Source organism: Setaria viridis, chromosome 4 (assembly GCF_005286985.2).
Source record: "Setaria viridis chromosome 4, Setaria_viridis_v4.0, whole genome shotgun sequence".
NCBI lineage: Eukaryota > Viridiplantae > Streptophyta > Magnoliopsida > Poales > Poaceae > Setaria > Setaria viridis.
Window position 1 is genome coordinate 30,379,492 of NC_048266.2, and position 16,066 is coordinate 30,395,557.

The 16,066-nt window shown below is 47.9% G+C and overlaps 2 protein-coding genes across 3 annotated transcripts; one reads left to right on the plus strand and one right to left on the minus strand.

Annotated features, from left to right (window-relative positions):
- Positions 1-580: 580 nt before the first annotated feature.
- Positions 581-3,658, minus strand: LOC117852280 (ubiquitin-conjugating enzyme E2 22). The gene is made up of 7 exons (XM_034734297.2): positions 3,633-3,658; positions 2,517-2,625; positions 2,293-2,437; positions 1,918-1,995; positions 1,696-1,808; positions 1,426-1,529; positions 581-1,150 (listed from the first exon to the last, which is right to left on the minus strand). Exons 2-7 carry the CDS (start codon positions 2,517-2,519, stop codon positions 832-834), a joined length of 762 nt encoding a protein of 253 aa, XP_034590188.1. The 5' UTR covers positions 2,520-2,625; positions 3,633-3,658; the 3' UTR covers positions 581-831.
- Positions 3,659-8,703: 5,045 nt separating this feature from the next.
- Positions 8,704-15,578, plus strand: LOC117851577 (uncharacterized). 2 transcript variants are annotated; one of them, XR_004639596.2, is made up of 3 exons: positions 8,705-9,703; positions 9,781-9,941; positions 15,183-15,578. XR_004639596.2 is itself a non-coding variant. In XM_072293234.1 (2 exons), exon 2 carries the CDS (start codon positions 10,965-10,967, stop codon positions 11,199-11,201), a length of 237 nt encoding a protein of 78 aa, XP_072149335.1. In that variant the 5' UTR covers positions 8,704-9,703; positions 9,781-10,964; the 3' UTR covers positions 11,202-11,527. The 2 variants fall into 2 exon arrangements, 1 of the variants encoding a protein (XP_072149335.1); XM_072293234.1 differs by lacking the exon at positions 15,183-15,578 and having other exon boundaries at positions 8,704-9,703; positions 9,781-11,527.
- Positions 15,579-16,066: the final 488 nt, after the last annotated feature.

The window sequence follows — 16,066 nt, forward strand, 5'->3', positions numbered from 1 at the left end:
CGGCGACTCGCTCTCCAGCCGGCCGAACGAGAGGCTACGTGAAAATCGATTTGGGGTCTCGGCTCCTGATCTTCGTCGTATGATGTTGATGTCTACTAGTGCGTATAAAGATTGACTTGTCAAGTTTTTTCTCTAAGAAAACGATGACTTCGTTGGGTTGCCATGCCAATGGCGAGAGTTACCAGCTGAAGAGTGAAGAGTCCTTTTAGCTTACAGGCAACGCTCTGCCAGCAACTAACGCCTGCAACCAACAACTAGCCTACTAAGCTACTCCACGCATCAGATCTTAACCACTGCTACCACAGAAATCCACGGTAAATACTTTTTTTTGAAAGAAATCCACAGCAAATACTATCCACAAGAGTATTTGGTGAAGGCAGCATGTCCAAGTATGCAGACAGTCTCCATGCACTGAGTTTTCCATCCAGTATTGAAACATGAATCTGACGCACAAGTGGGCAGTAGAGGCAATGGCAGCTAGGAAGGACATGTACGCCCTGCCGCGCTCTGCCAGGTGCTCATGGGTACGGCAAGTAGTAGGCAATGCTGATTGATTGCACCAGACAAACGAGAAACAACAAAAGGAAATAGGCAGGTGTTCTTCCAAATGATTGGACATTGAACATAATACAGTTGTCCCGAAGGACCCAGTTCACATTATTCCCCCGTCTGGCCCCGCCTCGTCCCCAATTCCAGATCATCAGATGCCTCTCCCCACTTATTCCTTTTTCTCTCCCAGTTTCACTAAGCATCTGCTGAACCTGGCTCATGCTAGCAAATTTGAATTCTGATCTACCGGCAACGACGTCCCTCTTCCCGGGACGTTTTCGCCTATAATCTCTTCAAGCTCTTCTTTCGCGCATCCATCTTTTTCTTGTCGAGAGGAGCTTTGGAAGCCATCGGGCCATCCTTCTTCCGTGCTGCGGCAGCTCCTACGGCGGCAGGATCAGAAACAGTTGGGTTCTGATCCTGCAAGTTTGTGCCAAATGCTCTGGATGCAGTGGAGGTAGATACTGCTGGTGGCATTGATGGTGTGTTCTCGCTGGAAGCAGCACTCGACTTGTCCACATTCAGAGCAGTGGTTGACTCAGAAATAGCTCCAGTCTTGGACTTATTCTTAGGTTTAAGGGCATGGATGCCGGTGTATAGCCTGCGTCACGGGGCACAATGAAATAACTCAGTAACTAGATATAGCCTGCGTCACGGGGCACAATGAAATAACTCAGTAACTAGATACGGTTCTACAGAATGTTCAAGTGATTTGATCTGATGTCAGAAATGGTAACTGTAGCCATCACATTCATGACTAACAGTCAGCATTGCTGATATAAAGAATATTCAAGTTTCTAATATTGTACTTCTGAGCATTGAAAAAAAAATCTAAGATCTCAACCCCAAGTTTATTATAGAAGTTGAAGGGCTGACCTTGCATGCCGTGCATATTCCTCGTAGTTTTCAAGTAACATCTTCCCCGCTTGTTCATTCAGTGCAGATTCAGGAAATGGTTCAATCAGAAGGCATCTCACTACCTGTTAGACATGCCAACAAGACATACTAAGTCTCCACAACGTTGTGACAGCAGCTGGAACTTATGCTAGGTGTTGTACTAGATCAAATATTGGAAATTCCTTGCAAAGCACTTGTGCAGTGCTACAAACAAAACAAGAGATGACTTGTGCTAAACTTCAAACTTACCAGAAGAACATGTCTTAATCCAAGGCCAGGGTTCCAATCCTTCTTCAGTGTGTTTACACATATCTCACCACTAGTAGCTATGTTTGGATGGAAAATTTTTGTCAAGAAGAATCCTGCATATCAAAGGAACATGTCAAAGAGTCAGTATATTTCCAACATAAGGCTTCACTTCAAGTACTAAATGAATTACGAAGAACTTTGGAAATATCAGAAGATAACTACCTTTTGGGGGAGATTGAGGGAAGTCGCGAGACAATAGTAGCTTCATCCTGAACACTCCATTCTCATATGGAGTTCCACCTGCACAGTGTCCAGATTTAAATTCAGAACTAATATTATAAAGTAATGAAATAGAAAAAGGTAACCATTAATGCTTCAGGTCCATAATACGCAGTTATGAATTCCCAGAAATAAAAACAACTCATCAATACTTAGCCCTAAACATAGAAACAAGGAAATTATGGAATGACGAAAGACACCCTTATACGCAAAGTATTTAGAGAGCATGATCAGCATAGCTGCATAGGCATGCAAATTAATAGAGGAAGACCCAAAACATTGGCAGGGGTAAACCAAAGTATCTTGACAGAATGTTACCAGGGCCTTCAATATCAGCAAAAATAGTAGTGAAGTCATCATCATTGACAATCACGTTAATCCCTTCTGGAGGTGACTCGTCAAGATTCTTCAGTTCTTTAGCCAATTGCCTGATGACATTTGGTGGAAGGTTTTCATTGGTTGCCTAGAGTGTGATGGACATGGCATTAGAATCAGGGGATACAGCACGGCTGAGTTGCAGTTTAAGAATTTGCAATGCTCACCATTGCAGCAGCAATAGCAGATAGCTTCGAACCCGCCTTATTAGCAACTTCACTTAGAAATGTCTCTGTGCCACAATAGCACCTTTTATGGACAAAAAGCCTTAGCAGTCTGCAAACAGAGTGATACCTTCAAGTTGTAACTCCGTGGCACCAAGAGTAACGTAGTGAAACCAATATGTTGCAATTTAGCATTTCGGTAGAACACTGAATTGAGAGGTAAGCATAACACCTATGTTAATATTTCCTTAATCTACATGGCCCAAATTATCACCTGCATGGCGCTGGCCCCATTAAGTTAATATCTAAACATCCAAACACTGAAAAGGCAAATCTCACAAGATAACAACCTTTTTATCGCCTCCCTGGCCCCCTTATACAGCAAGGGTGTGCGCACATCAATGCCATGTTAGTAATTCAATGCAGCTAAGAAATCAAAAACGTGCATCCAGTAATGCCCGCAAGCAGCAACTACTGCCACGTATCAACATCTTCCATAAATTGCTAGTACAACAAAGCATTTCGGCAAGAACATGTAAACATGCAACTGCAATCACGTTAGTCTAGCAAGGAGCCACTTCCACAAGCTAATTTTGTCAACAATGTCATGACCATACCAGGATAAACCATCACTACTGGTACCGAAAGTACCAATTGTTCCTTCCCTCCTTACATCCACAAGCACAAGTGGGCACATGCACCGGCCTGCGCCACACAAACCCCGTCCTGCCCATCTATGCCCGCGCAGCTTGCTAGAACAAGGGCGCACCCCCAGTGCCACTACATCGTGGGGCTCACCCTCTCAGAATTCAGAAATGTCTCTGCCTAGAACCTAAGTTTGGGGAAATGCGAGCCCAGTCGATCGATCAAACAATCGGCGCTCGCTTACAGTATCGAAACAATCGGCGCTGATGGATCTGAGACCGGCTTTCATCCCCTCTACCGGTCTACCCCCAGCACGAGAAATCGACGGCCCACTCGCTCGCTCCGCGGCTCCGCTCGCGCCTACCCCCGCCCCGTCTACGCGCTCCGGTGGTCCGGGGACGAGACCGGCGCGGCATGCAGGTACGCACTACGAGGGCAACGACCGATCGGAAAACTGGAGGTGCAGGCGCTTACCTCAGGTCAGGGCGGGGCGGCAGGGGGAGCGGCCGAACAGGCAGGCGGTAGGGAAGTCTCAGGGCGACGAGATGAGGGGTGGCGGCCGCCGCAGCCGCCGGTGGGGTAGAGGATGCTCGGACGCGAAGGGGAGGAAGCGAAACCCTAGGCGGGGCCGCGGGGAGGAGGATTTCAATTTGGGGGGAGAAGGAATGGAGAGAGCTCGGTGCGGCCGGAAGGGGGAGAGGAGGAACTAGGAAGTGGTTGAGAGCTTTGATGAGAGCCTGGTGCTGTCTGAAACAGGAGCGGTGGATGATAGGGACGAGAGATCCGACCGTTGAGTCCGGCGCGGGCCCACGTGGGAGCGGCGCCGTGCACCGACGCGTCCGTTTGGTTTGGTCATTCGTGCGTCCGCGCTCCGCGGTGGCTGTGGTAGCCGTTGTGGGGGCGAATCGTCGTGGGAACCTGATCGCCGCCGTCGCCAGCCGGGCCAAGGGTAAAACCGAAATATGATGGGCTCGTTTTGGCTGAACTTGAAGCTAATGGACGATGGATATTTAACTATTTGACATTCTTACCACGGCACCTCTTTAAAAGTCATCCTCTACAAATTTGCCACTCGAAAGAGAATTCATCAACACATTTACCATTTTTGCTGACGTGGCACGCCACCTCTCCTCAGGCCAGCGTGGATCAATCACGTGAAATGACTATGCTACCCCTGCATCTCTTGCTCTTGACACTAACACGTTACTCTCTCTATCTCTATGTCGGTGTTTAAATCCGGCAACCTACCGAGGGGTACCTAAGGTAGTATTTTGGTTAGTGCGGTTCGTCGAGATCAAGAACTCGAAGGTAAACGCAGACACATGATTTAGACAGGTACAGACCGCTAGATTGTGTAATACCCTACGTTCTGTGTGTTGGTTGGATTGAAACGCTTAGGAGGGGGTCTTTGCCTCGCCTTATATTGTCAGGGGCAGGGTTACAAGTCGGTTGGTTACAAGAATACTAGTCGGATACGACTAAAGGAGTTCTACTCTTATTACAACAAGTATTTCCTAATCCTCAACTAGTTCCTGTCTTTCCATGTAGACTACGCCGTCCTGTGCCATGGTCTCCTTATCAGATGCGTCTCAGATCCAGCTCCATATTTAGGATTGTCCAAACCTTCTAGTGTTGCCATAGATGTATGTATGATAAGCCCCTGAGTACTTTTTAGTCAAATGCAACAGTTCCGGGTACTCTTGTAGACTTCACTGACTAGTTTTTGATGCTCTTTGAGTACTCCATCTGGTTGAATCTTCAAAGGTATCCAAAAATTGCCATGCAACTAGAATGTGCTCAAGTCTTATTTAACTCAATCTCATATCCTTCAATGTTGAATTTTATATGGAAGTGCGACGAAAGTCGCATTCCATATGGAGTAGCCCCTAAGCCTTAGGTTGAATCGAAGAATCAGGCTGAGGGTCAATTTGTAATTTGCATCACTTTCCCCTTAAAATCCAGAGAAAAAACTTTTTGTCGATGGACACGTGGCACACAGCCCTCGAACCTTTAGCCGACTAGTTTGGTGGGTATAAGGGTCAACCTTTGGTCAACGTGACCATCTCTGGAAGGAGATCTTATCTCCTCCTAAAATAAAGATAACTGCCAATCAGGTGTCCGAAATTTTGTGGATACTTTAAATCAAAATCCCTTTATTTGGGTAGTTTTTACCGTTCCACTGTTATAAATAATGGAGGAAGTTATCCCTTCCATTTTACCTTTGCCATTTGCCTTTCCAACTTCCACACTTTAGCCCTAGCACTGCCGCCACTGTTCAATCTCCGAACACTAGCACCGCTGTCAACCCACCAAGTAGCCCCCAAGCGTATGCGACAGAAGAAGCTCGTGACATCATGGATAGGTAAGAAAGTTGCTGCTTCCAAATCAGACGAAGGTGAGAAGAAGAAAACATCTAACAAGAAGAAAGAGCCGTAGTTGCCGGTGCCCAAGTACGGGAAAACCGATCAGACCACGCCGCCAGATCCCGTCTGTGCTTGGAAGCGATCAACTCTGAATGAGGAGGATATCAAGGCGCTCATAGCCGCCAATTTACTCCAAGATCAGGATTTCATCAACTGACGATCTGCATATGGCAACGTCTACCCTTTGGAGTCCTATCCCGATGAGACGGTAATTTTTGCGCACTTCATCGAGCGAGGCCTTCCATTGCCCTCTTCAGATTTCTTCCAAGGTTTACTGCATTATTATAAATTGGAGTTGGTGCATCTAAACCCCAATGGGATCCTCCATACTGAAATCTTCGTTCATTTTTGCGAAGTCTTTCTTGGGATCAGACCGCACTTTCAATTATTCCGGAAGTTTTTTCGTGTGAAGCCACAACCCTCAAAAGATCATACTCTCTTAGTTGGAGGCACCGGGATCCAGATGTGAGAGACAGCGAGCGGCTAGTATCTGGATTACGAGTTGATAGACTCCAATGCTGAATGGAAGAAAAAGTGGTGCTACAATAGCAACCATGATCCGAAACTACCCAACTGATAGGGCATCACCCCTCATGGAACAACCGCTGGCTTGATAAACCAAAACATGGAAATTGCCTCCAACTACTCGAGCTGATGAGTGGAATAGCGCAGTTGAAACAAGAGGGCTTTACTGGAATCGGAGTGGCATTCAGCTTTATGAAGCGACGCATCCAGCTCCTGCAGCAGAGGTGCCACTATGGCTATCAATACACCAGCCTGGACGATCTCTCTAGATTCTCTCTGGAAGAGATTAGCACTGATGAAGTCATGGCGATGCTCAAATGAATATTCAAAAATGTGAGCGAGATCCCCACTATTTGTGCAGGAATTCAGTGCCGCCAACTCGCCAAAGCTTGTAAGTACCCATGGCGATGCAAACCCAAGAGCCAAAGACAAACGCCACGCCTGCTTCGAATGCGACAGTTGGCTTGATGATGACCTGTGCCATCGAGTTCGCTAGTGGATTCTCGGCGAGTTCCCCTACCTATTGTGCCAACTATCAGTGTTTAAACCCGTCAACCTACCGAGGGGGGTTCCCAAGATAGTATTTTGGTTAGTGGGGCTCGTCGAGATCAGGAACTCGAAGGTAAACGCAGACACACGATTTAGACAAGTCTGGGCCACTAGATTGCGTAATATCCTACATCCTGTGTGTTAGTTGGATTGAATCGCTTTGGAGAAGGTCCCTGCCTCGCCTTATATTGTCGGGGGCAGAGTTACATGTCGGGTGGTTACAAGAATATTAGTTGGATACGACTAGAGGAGTTGTACTCTTATTACAACGAGTACTTTCATAATCCTCGACTAGTTCATGTCTTTCCATGTAGACTACACCGTCCTAGACCATAGTCTCCATGTCAGATCCGTCTCGATATCCAATCCCATATTTAGGATTGTCCAAACCTTCTGGTGGGCCTATAAATGTATGTATGATACTATGACCGGTGAGACCCACCCATCTTCTTCCACCTCCGACCATGAGCAAAGGAGATACACAAGATACACAACAGTAAGGAAAGGGATGTAAGAAAAGGGAAGGAGCCCCTCCTAAGCTCACGGTTTGCATCCGCCGCTACCTCCCTCAAGTCATTCTAAAATTTCTACGACCAATTTGATTAATAGGAAGTGAAATGATATTGTTTGCCTCTATTATTAATCATATTTTTACGTTAATTGACTATCGCATGCACATACACCTACTGAATGGAGTAATAATAACTTATTTTTTTGACACATTTTGAATCCCAGAATTACTTTTTTTCACGAAAGGGTATGACGTTTAAATAAGTAGCTCATTTTAAATTAATTAGTTTGTCCTAAATATAGAAGGGCGTAGTATCCACTCCTCCACCGGCACTTCTATTTGGAAGAAACTGGACATGGCATTTCTTCAATATCTTCTGCCCCCTAAAAAACAGCTGGTTTTGAGTTAAAGAAGCACTTCCAAAAAAAGGTTCATCCATTCCAGTCGACTTTGAGATTGTGAAAGACTGAAAGGGTATCACTAATCACTATGGCTAAGCACGATTGATGTTTTGAGGATCCATCCGTCCATCAAAACCTGAGTGCGCATGGGTTGAGGGGAAAACTAACTAAAGCTATGAGCCAGGCCTTAAATGCTGTTGGGCATCAAAGTGCCAAAAGCCCAAAACCAGTCGCTCCAAAAAAAGAAAAAACCCGGATTTTTGTCCAGAGCAGTAAACACTACTGCCCAAGCCCCTGCTAGCAATCCATCTCGCGTCTGCCATTGCGCCCACTGACCGGAGCGAAAGGAGATCCCGGTGTGTTGGTTTGGATCGTAGCTGCGAAAAGATTATCGTGGGTTGTTGTGGTGAGCTGCGAGAAGGTTGAAAGTCGTTTGGTTCAAACAGTTGTGAAACCGTGAATTTTTATAAGAAATGTTAAGAAATGTCCATAATGCTACCGAAGTCCTAAGGGACTGTTGGCATGCAAATTGATTGTAAAATACTATGTTGTTCAGTGGTTGGCATGTAAATGATCATTTTAGAAAAGAATTTTTTTTTTAAGTTTTGCATCACCATTATGGAAAAATGTAGGAACAGGGGGTGTTTGGTTCTTTAGTCCGGACTAAAGTTTCTATCACATCGAATGTTTAGATACTAATTAGGAGTATTAAACATAGATTAATTACAAAACTAATTGTACAGATGGAGGCTAATTTGCGAGATGAATCTATTAAACCTAATTAGTCCATAATTTGACAATGTGACGCTACAGTAAACATGTGCTAATCATGAATTAATTAGGTTTAATAAATTCGTCTCGCGAATTAGCCTCCATCCGTGTAATTAGTTTTATACTTAACTCATGTTTAGTCCTCTAATTAGTCTTCGAAAATTCGATGTAAATTGACTAGCCTTTAGCTTAAGGATCCAAACCTCCACGAATTTTAATCCTGGGATCGAAAAAAGTATGCCAATGAAAAAACACAATAGTTCTTAATGGTAGATCAATTAGCATTATCTTTTTTTAATGTGCTGCACGGGCCTCTTCAGCACGTCTCAGTCAATTTTCATTTTTTTTACAAGACTATTATATCTTTATCTCTTCGTTTGTTCTTATCCGTTCAGGCATTCTTGTCTCTAGTTCGAGCATCTCTCTCATATCGCCAAAGCAGTGACAGGAGCGAGCTAGCTAGGGGAGATGACGGGCAAGGTGCGGCACCGGCGTCCACCAGTTGTGCCGCCGCCAGCTCGAGTCTCAGAGGAGAAGAGGAGCTCTCCTGCTTGCGCTCAGGCAGTCAGGCCCCGAGAGCGGACTTCTTCTCTACAGCTTTCTTTCTCCCTCCCTTCTTCTATACAGCTTCCTGGGTCAAGCGGCGGGTACTTCGCCGGCAGCGGCTCGCCGGCGACGGGGACATCACCGTGAGCATCAGTGAGACAAGGCGCGTCTACGGAGCTTGTTGTGGTCGTGGGAATCGGGCCATAGGCGGCCGGTGGCGAGTGGGGCGGCGCTCTGGGCGCGGCCACGGCGGCAAGGCCGCGTTCCGGCGGACCGGCGGTGTGGGGTACGGGCGGAGGAGGCGAGCTCGGGGTGGAGGGGATTACCAGCGTTCGGTTTGTGGGGTCAGCTGGTGAAGATGATGGCCGGAGGGGTGCCGTCGACGGTGAGGTCTTGGCGGCGGCGGGAGGACCACGGGCGACCGCGGGATTTGAAATCCTTGGCCCTGTGGCCGCAGGCGCTCGTAGAGGAGAGGTTGGGGAGGTCAGACAGGAGGTCGGGGTGCGGTGGGTGGCGGCTATTGGACGGAGACGGCCGGAGCTCGGCGCATTTGGCCGGCGCATGAGCTCAGAGCGGCGGCGGCCACGGCGGGTGGCAAACCCGTGATTCCCAGCTGCGGGGCGCGGCAGCTCCGGGTCGATCTGCGCGGCCATTGACGACGGGGACGGTCGCGGCGGCGGCTGCGGCTGCGCGAGGAAGAGATCGCGCAGCCGCCGGGAGAGGAGGGATCTGCCGGCGTTGGGGGTGCTGCGCGACGGGAAGACGGAAGGAAGAGAAAACGAACCACGTAACGTGGGAGATTTTCGTGAAAAGTTGGCGGTGGGTAAATTTTCGTGAAAAGTTGAAAGGTGCTGTGAAATTTGTACTAGTTAAAAAAAAACTACTTTTGGCTGTAGTTTGGGTGGTTGCTTCTGGAGTTCAGCGTCAGAACAACTTCTGTTACTGGCTGCTGGACGCAGCCAGAAATTCATCATCGTCGGTCCCACGTCCTCATCGGCTTGCACACATCAGTACAGTACAACCACGCGGCAGAGGTCCAAGAAGCCAACCGAAAGAGGTTAGGGCCGTTTATCCCAAAATTCCAACTTTTGCACCATGCAAAAAGAAGATTTCTCATCATATCAAACTTGCGGTACATGCATGAAGTACTGAATGTAGATGAAATTAAAAACTAATTGCACAATTTTGTTGTACTTTGCGAGACGAATCTTTTAAGCCTAATTAGTTATATTTGGACAATAATTCACAAATACAAACGAAATGTTACAATTACGCTACAGTAATTTTGGTTGTCCAAAGTTAGGTAACTAAACAAGACTTAGATAAAAGCTCGACCACCATACGGACACACGGCGTGACAGGGGCATGATCAGGTTGGACGACGCGGGTCCTGCAACGACGACGTGATGATGATGCTTGATCCGCATGATCATGGACGTGGGGCAACACTCACGGTCCACCGATCGACCGACCCCTCACGGTCACAAGCAGTGCATGTGACTAAACCAAATAAGCCCAAGCAAAAAGCGCCCCGCGCGCGCACTCCCCCGCCGTCCTCTTGTCCCCGCCAGCCGCAACGGAAAGCCAGTCGGCCGCCAATCCGCCATGCGATGGCAGCTTCGCCACACACTGCTAGCCTCTCCCCTCACATCAGTGATCAGAACCGCACTTGACCCGACGCAGCCACCATCCGCTCGCTCTGTTCCATCCCACGCCCGCCCGGCCGGAAACGACAGCTCCGGCTGACGGGAGCCGCACCACCGGCCGGGCACTACTACGGCACCACCGCCGTACGCCACGCGAGTAACCACGAGCAACCGCGCCAACCACAAAGGCAGGAGGGGAGTGATTGCGAGAGCCCCACCGGCGTAAACGCGCGCCCGCGAGCCCCACCGCCGGCTTGCTCGCGCGCACCCCCGGCACAGCACAGCACAGCGCGCAGCACCCGTGGTCGATATCCACAAACCCACCGCAGCAGCAAGCCGCAGCAGGCGCTGCTCCTCTGTTCTGTCGCTAGCTAGCTTAGCTGGTGTCCTACTTGTCCTCCAATCCAGATAGGGAGGGGATACAGGATAGATCGATGGCGGCGGCGTCGGGGGCGGCGGCGATGCTGTGCGGGAAGGAGGAGAAGGTGCTGGGCGCGCGGAAGGCGCCCGGGAGCTGCCCGTACTGCGGCGGCGGGGTGGCGGCCACGGACGTGGAGGCCACGTGGGTGTTCTGCTGCCTCCCGCTCTGCCGCAGGGCCAAGCGCCGATTCGCCTGCACCGCCTGCGCCAGGCGACTCGTCTCCTACCCGGCCATCCTGCACGACGACTAGCCAGCCAGCCAGCCAGCCAGAGGAGACCGGCCGGCCCCGTCCGTCCGTCCTGCCTCTCTTCCCTCAGCTCTTCCCCCGCGTTGTCGTCGTCGTCGTCGTCGTCTTCGTCTCCGATCTGCTGGTGGGGATTGTCGACCCGTTTTCTTCGACCCGTTTTTGTAACAAGTTGAACTATGTTTTCGGCAGCATTGTTAGCGACCGAGCAGTCCATTTTCAGCGCGGGCATCCATGATGATTTTTTTTTAATGTTTTTGGTGGTGTGTCTTCTCTTGGGGGTAATGATGCATGAGATCGCCCGTGCCCCGTGTGGCTAAGTTTTACGAGCATCTTGCGCGTGTTCTTCTGTCGTCTTCGCACAAACTGAAAGATGCAAACAACATACAGAAATTCAGGCTTATTTGCATCTTAAATGTCAATTACAAAATAATCACCAAAACTTTAATGTTAAGATTTGAGAGTTGTATGGGCAGGATAATAAACAACTGCCAAACTACATTCATAAAGGGCAGGAACATCATTGATGGGATAATGAGTCTACACGAAATCCTACGTGACACCAAGGTTAAGAAGAAGGATGGGTTGGTTTTAAAACTAGATTTTGAAAAAGCTTACAATAAAATAAGTTGGGATTTTCTTTTTGATCGTTTAGCACAGAGGGGGTTTTGTTCGTTCAAGAGGGTGTTTGTAAGGCCTGCTGTGAGTTGAAGATCTCTGATCCAGTTGTTGTTGTGGATTGCCTCTCGCACTGTCTTCTTTTTCCTTTTGGTTTTTGCGTAGAGTTGTGAAGCGATGTCCTTTGGTCGCGGCCTGCTACCCACGCATCCTGCCAGAATCATGTCCTGTCCCCATTGCCGATTTGGATCGTCGTACATGCAGCGAAAAGCAGTCTATCTCGATCGTCGCATGGTGTTGCGGTTCCGACCCACGTCTTGTTCGGGGAAGCCCATTCATGCCATAGCCATCTAAGGCGGAGCGCTCTTGCGAATTTATGAAGGTCTAGAATTCCAACGCCGCCATGCTCTTTCGGTAAAGTTGTCCTCGTCCAGTTGATCTTGCATTTTCCCCCGGTGGCCTCGTTGTCTCCCGCCCATAGAAAACGTTTTCTTATTTTGTCGATGTCCTCTAGTACTTCTTTGGGCGTTTTGAGGGCCGTTAGGGTGTAGACGGGTTGTGAGGATAGGACGGACTTGGTGAGGCATAATCGTCCGGCCTGCGTGAGGTTCCTTCCCTTCCACTTTGACAGTTTGCTCGCCACTTTGTCGATCAGTGGTTGGAAATCTATGCGGCGTAGTCGTTCGACCGTTAGAGGAAGGCCCAGGTATTTTATCGGGAAATTCCTCTGCGCTACAGGGAGGTTGCGGAGCACTTCCGGAATGTTAGTGTGAGAGCAACTTATCGGTGTGACGCTAGTTTTTTGGATGTTCGTCTTGAGGCCTGTCGCTTCCCCGAAATTTTGCAGGAGGTTCTTCAGATTTGTGACGTTACGTGTAGTAGGCTTAATGAAAATCATCGCGTCGTCAGCGTACATGGATGTTCTCATTTTTGCCGCACGGTTATTTAGTTTTTGAAGTAGTCTCTTTTCCGTGGCGGCCGATAGCAGGTACTGTAGGGGGTCTATCGCTAGGATGAAAAGTAGCGGTGAGAGCGAGTCCCCTTGTCGGAGTCCTCTTCCATGTTGTATGTGTTCCAGGGGGAGTCCATTGAGTAAAATTCGTGATGTTGACGTGGTCAGGATAGCCGTGATCCAGTCTCTCCATTTTGGTGGGAATCCTCTGCGTTGCATCATGGTGAGGAGGTAGTCCCATTGTACTGAGTCGAAAGCCTTGGATATGTCGAGCTTCATAAGCAGGGTCGGTTGACTGTGTCTGTGGAATCGGCGTGCCAGGTTTTGGACGTAGAGGAAATTATCATGAATGCTTCGTCCTTTGATGAAAGCGCTTTGGCAAGGTGAGACTAGTTGGTTCATGAATGGAGCTAGGCGCAGGGCTAAGGTCTTTGTTATGATCTTCGCAATGGCGTGGATCAGGCTGATGGGCCTGTAATCTGCTATGCTCTCTGCCCCTTCTTTTTTGGGTATTAGAATGATTGTGGCTTTGTTTAGTAGGTTTAAATCTGCGCAGCGAGAGTTGAAGAAGGAAGATATTGCCGCCATGAGGTCACCTTTGTGAAAGCTGGTGTAATTAGATTAAGGAAGTGGTTACAAGCGGGACTCAAATGACATGATTGGAAGTTACTTTAAGAGTGGTAAGGGGGTAAGACAAGGGGATCCTCTGTCTCCCCTTCTCTTTAACCTTGCAGCTGATAGTTTGGTTAAAATGATTAGTACAGCTCTAGAACATGGCCTAATTAAAGGATTGGTTCCTGAATATGTTACTAACAGGGTTGCTATATTTCAATATGCTAATGATACAATTCTATGCCTACAAGATGATGTGGAAAATGCACAAAATATGAAGCTACTTCTTTACCTATATGGAAAAATGTCAGGACTGAAAATAAATTTTGAGAAGATTGAGGTCATCATGATCTCACAGGATGAGCAGAAAACATTAACTTACTCCGAAATGCTAAATTGTGCTATTGGCTATTGGCCTATCAAATACCTGGGTGTGCCGGTGGCTGGTTCAAGGTTGCATATCATGGAATGGTTGCACCTTGACGGAAAACTTATCAAAAGGTTTGATGGCTGGAAAGGTAGTTCCCTCTCTATGGAAGGGAGACTGACCTTGTTAAATGCATGTCTTAGTAGTATCCCAATTTATTGTATGTCACTTTACTTGCTTCCAAAAATAATTATAAAAAGGTTGGATGTGACTAGAAAAAGATTTTTCTGGCAAGAAAGTTGCAATAAAAAAAATACCATTTGGTGAAGTGGACAAAAATAGCTAGATCAAAAAGGAAAGGGGGTTTAGGTATACAAGACTAGAGGAGAATGAACCTTTGCCTACCGTATAGGTGGTGGTGAAAACTGGAATCAGGAGAGGGTCTGTGGCAAAAAATTGTTAAAAGGAAATATGTGAAACAAAACACTATATCCCAATTGAGATGGAAAAGCACCAACTCCCCTTTGTGGAATGGTTTGCTGAAGGTGAAAGATTTATATATGAGCGGAAGGACCATGAGAGCAGGAGATGGAGAAGACACTGATTTTTGGAGGGATTCCTGGTGTGGACCGTTGCCACTTAAAGACAAATTCCCTAAGCTGTTTGAAATTTGCAATGAGCAACATGGAAGGTAGCAATTGTAGCAGCAAGAGGGTGGACATTTATTTTCAGAAGATGGCTTGATGAGCGCAACCAAACACAATTCAGAAGATTGAGAGATATCCTAACAAGCTGTGCATTGTCAAATGAAAAAGATTCCCCAAAGTGGATCGGGGAGAAATCTGGTACTTTTTATGTGAGATCCTTATATAATCACACGTGGGGTGCTGAGTCAGAATTGTCGAATAAACAAATCTGGAAGGCTAAAGTACCTTTGAATTCGCTTCAGCTTATAAGCCGGCTGAAAAGCTGAAACGGCTGATTTGTTGTGAGAGTAAAACACTGTTTGGTGGCTGATAAGCCGGCTGAATAAGCTGAAGCGAACAGGCTAAATTTTTTTTTTTGCTAATCCAACACGATGCTATTCTAACCAAAGATAATTTGCTAAAGAGAAAATGACTAGGAGACAAAAGATGTTGTTTCTGTTATGGAGATGAGAATATAAATCATCTCTTCTTTGATTGTTCTCTAGCCAAATATGTATGGAGTTTAGTTGCCATGGTACCAGGAGCTGACTGTAGACCATCCTCTCGTGATCAATTTTGGGTCTGGATGAGGAGTACTATACCTCGATTCCAACATTTCCGTATGGTTGGTATGTCAGCTATCTGTTGGGCTTTGTGGAATGCAAGAAATAGAGTTTGCTTCGAAGGAAAATTGACTAGATCTCCTGCAGAGATTATTTGTCCAACATCTTCTTTCTTAACTTATTGAGCAGGTTTGCAAAAAATAGAAGACAAGGAGAATCTGGAAACAGGAGCTGAAGCTTTAAAGAAAGCGGCGCTTCACTTTCATCCTACGAAGGCCACAGCTGAAGATACGGGGAGTGTCCGGTAGCTACAAAAGATGGACATTATCTGTTGGCAAATCGCCCTGAATTTATCAATTGCAAGCAGTTGTGGTAGTGTTGGCTTTTCTTTGGTGATCACTGGGTAGCTTTTGTGGCACAGTGACGACCCTGTGTGCCAAGTTCACCTGGAGTCTCTTTGTGGTTTGGTTTAGTTCTGAACTGTACGGTCTGCTGAACAAACTCCGTATTTTCGTTGCTTCGTGAAGGAATGAAATTCGAACGTGACCCTTAGCGGAAAAAAGAATACAAATGCACGCACGCACGGCTTCGCCTCAGGCGGCCTCAGCAGCAAAGAAAACGCGCTCGTCGACAGGGCCTCCGATCCGCCACCAGGTTTTCCGCGGTGGGTGTCGCGGCGAATCGCGATCGGCCCGATCAATGCGCGGGCGGCAGCTCGCCGCGAAAGAGACGCGCGTGCCCCTCGGCTCCTCTCCTCCTCCTCCTACGTGTGCGACGGCGGATTCGCGCTGGATTCGCCGTCGATCCATTGATAACTGATAAGGCCTCCAGATTATCGATCGATCTCGCCGCCCCCCGCAGGCGGGCCCCGTCGCGGTCGTGTGCGGTGGGTAGCTCAGGCGAAGAGGACGACGTACGTGTGCGACGCACGGCGAGGCGATTCCAGTTGACAGCCAAGAGCTGATGAGCATATACTTTGTTGATACTCCCGTTCCGTGCTCTCTCAAATCAAAACGATCTGCAGCAGGCGGGCTGCCCAGCCCAGTCGCGTCATCCCACCCACACGGCCCCAG

Excerpts from the sequence above, each read along its gene's own strand:
- LOC117852280 (XM_034734297.2), bottom strand. Across the intron at positions 1,996-2,292 it reads TGCTGATATTGAAGGCCCTG|GTGGAACTCCATATGAGAAT; the intron begins GTAACATTCTGT and ends GACACTGTGCAG. Across the intron at positions 1,809-1,917 it reads CCCTCAATCTCCCCCAAAAG|GATTCTTCTTGACAAAAATT; the intron begins GTAGTTATCTTC and ends TTTGATATGCAG.
- LOC117851577 (XM_072293234.1), top strand. The coding sequence starts at position 10,965 with ATGGCGGCGGCGTCGGGGGCGGCGGCGATGCTGTGCGGGAAGGAGGAG.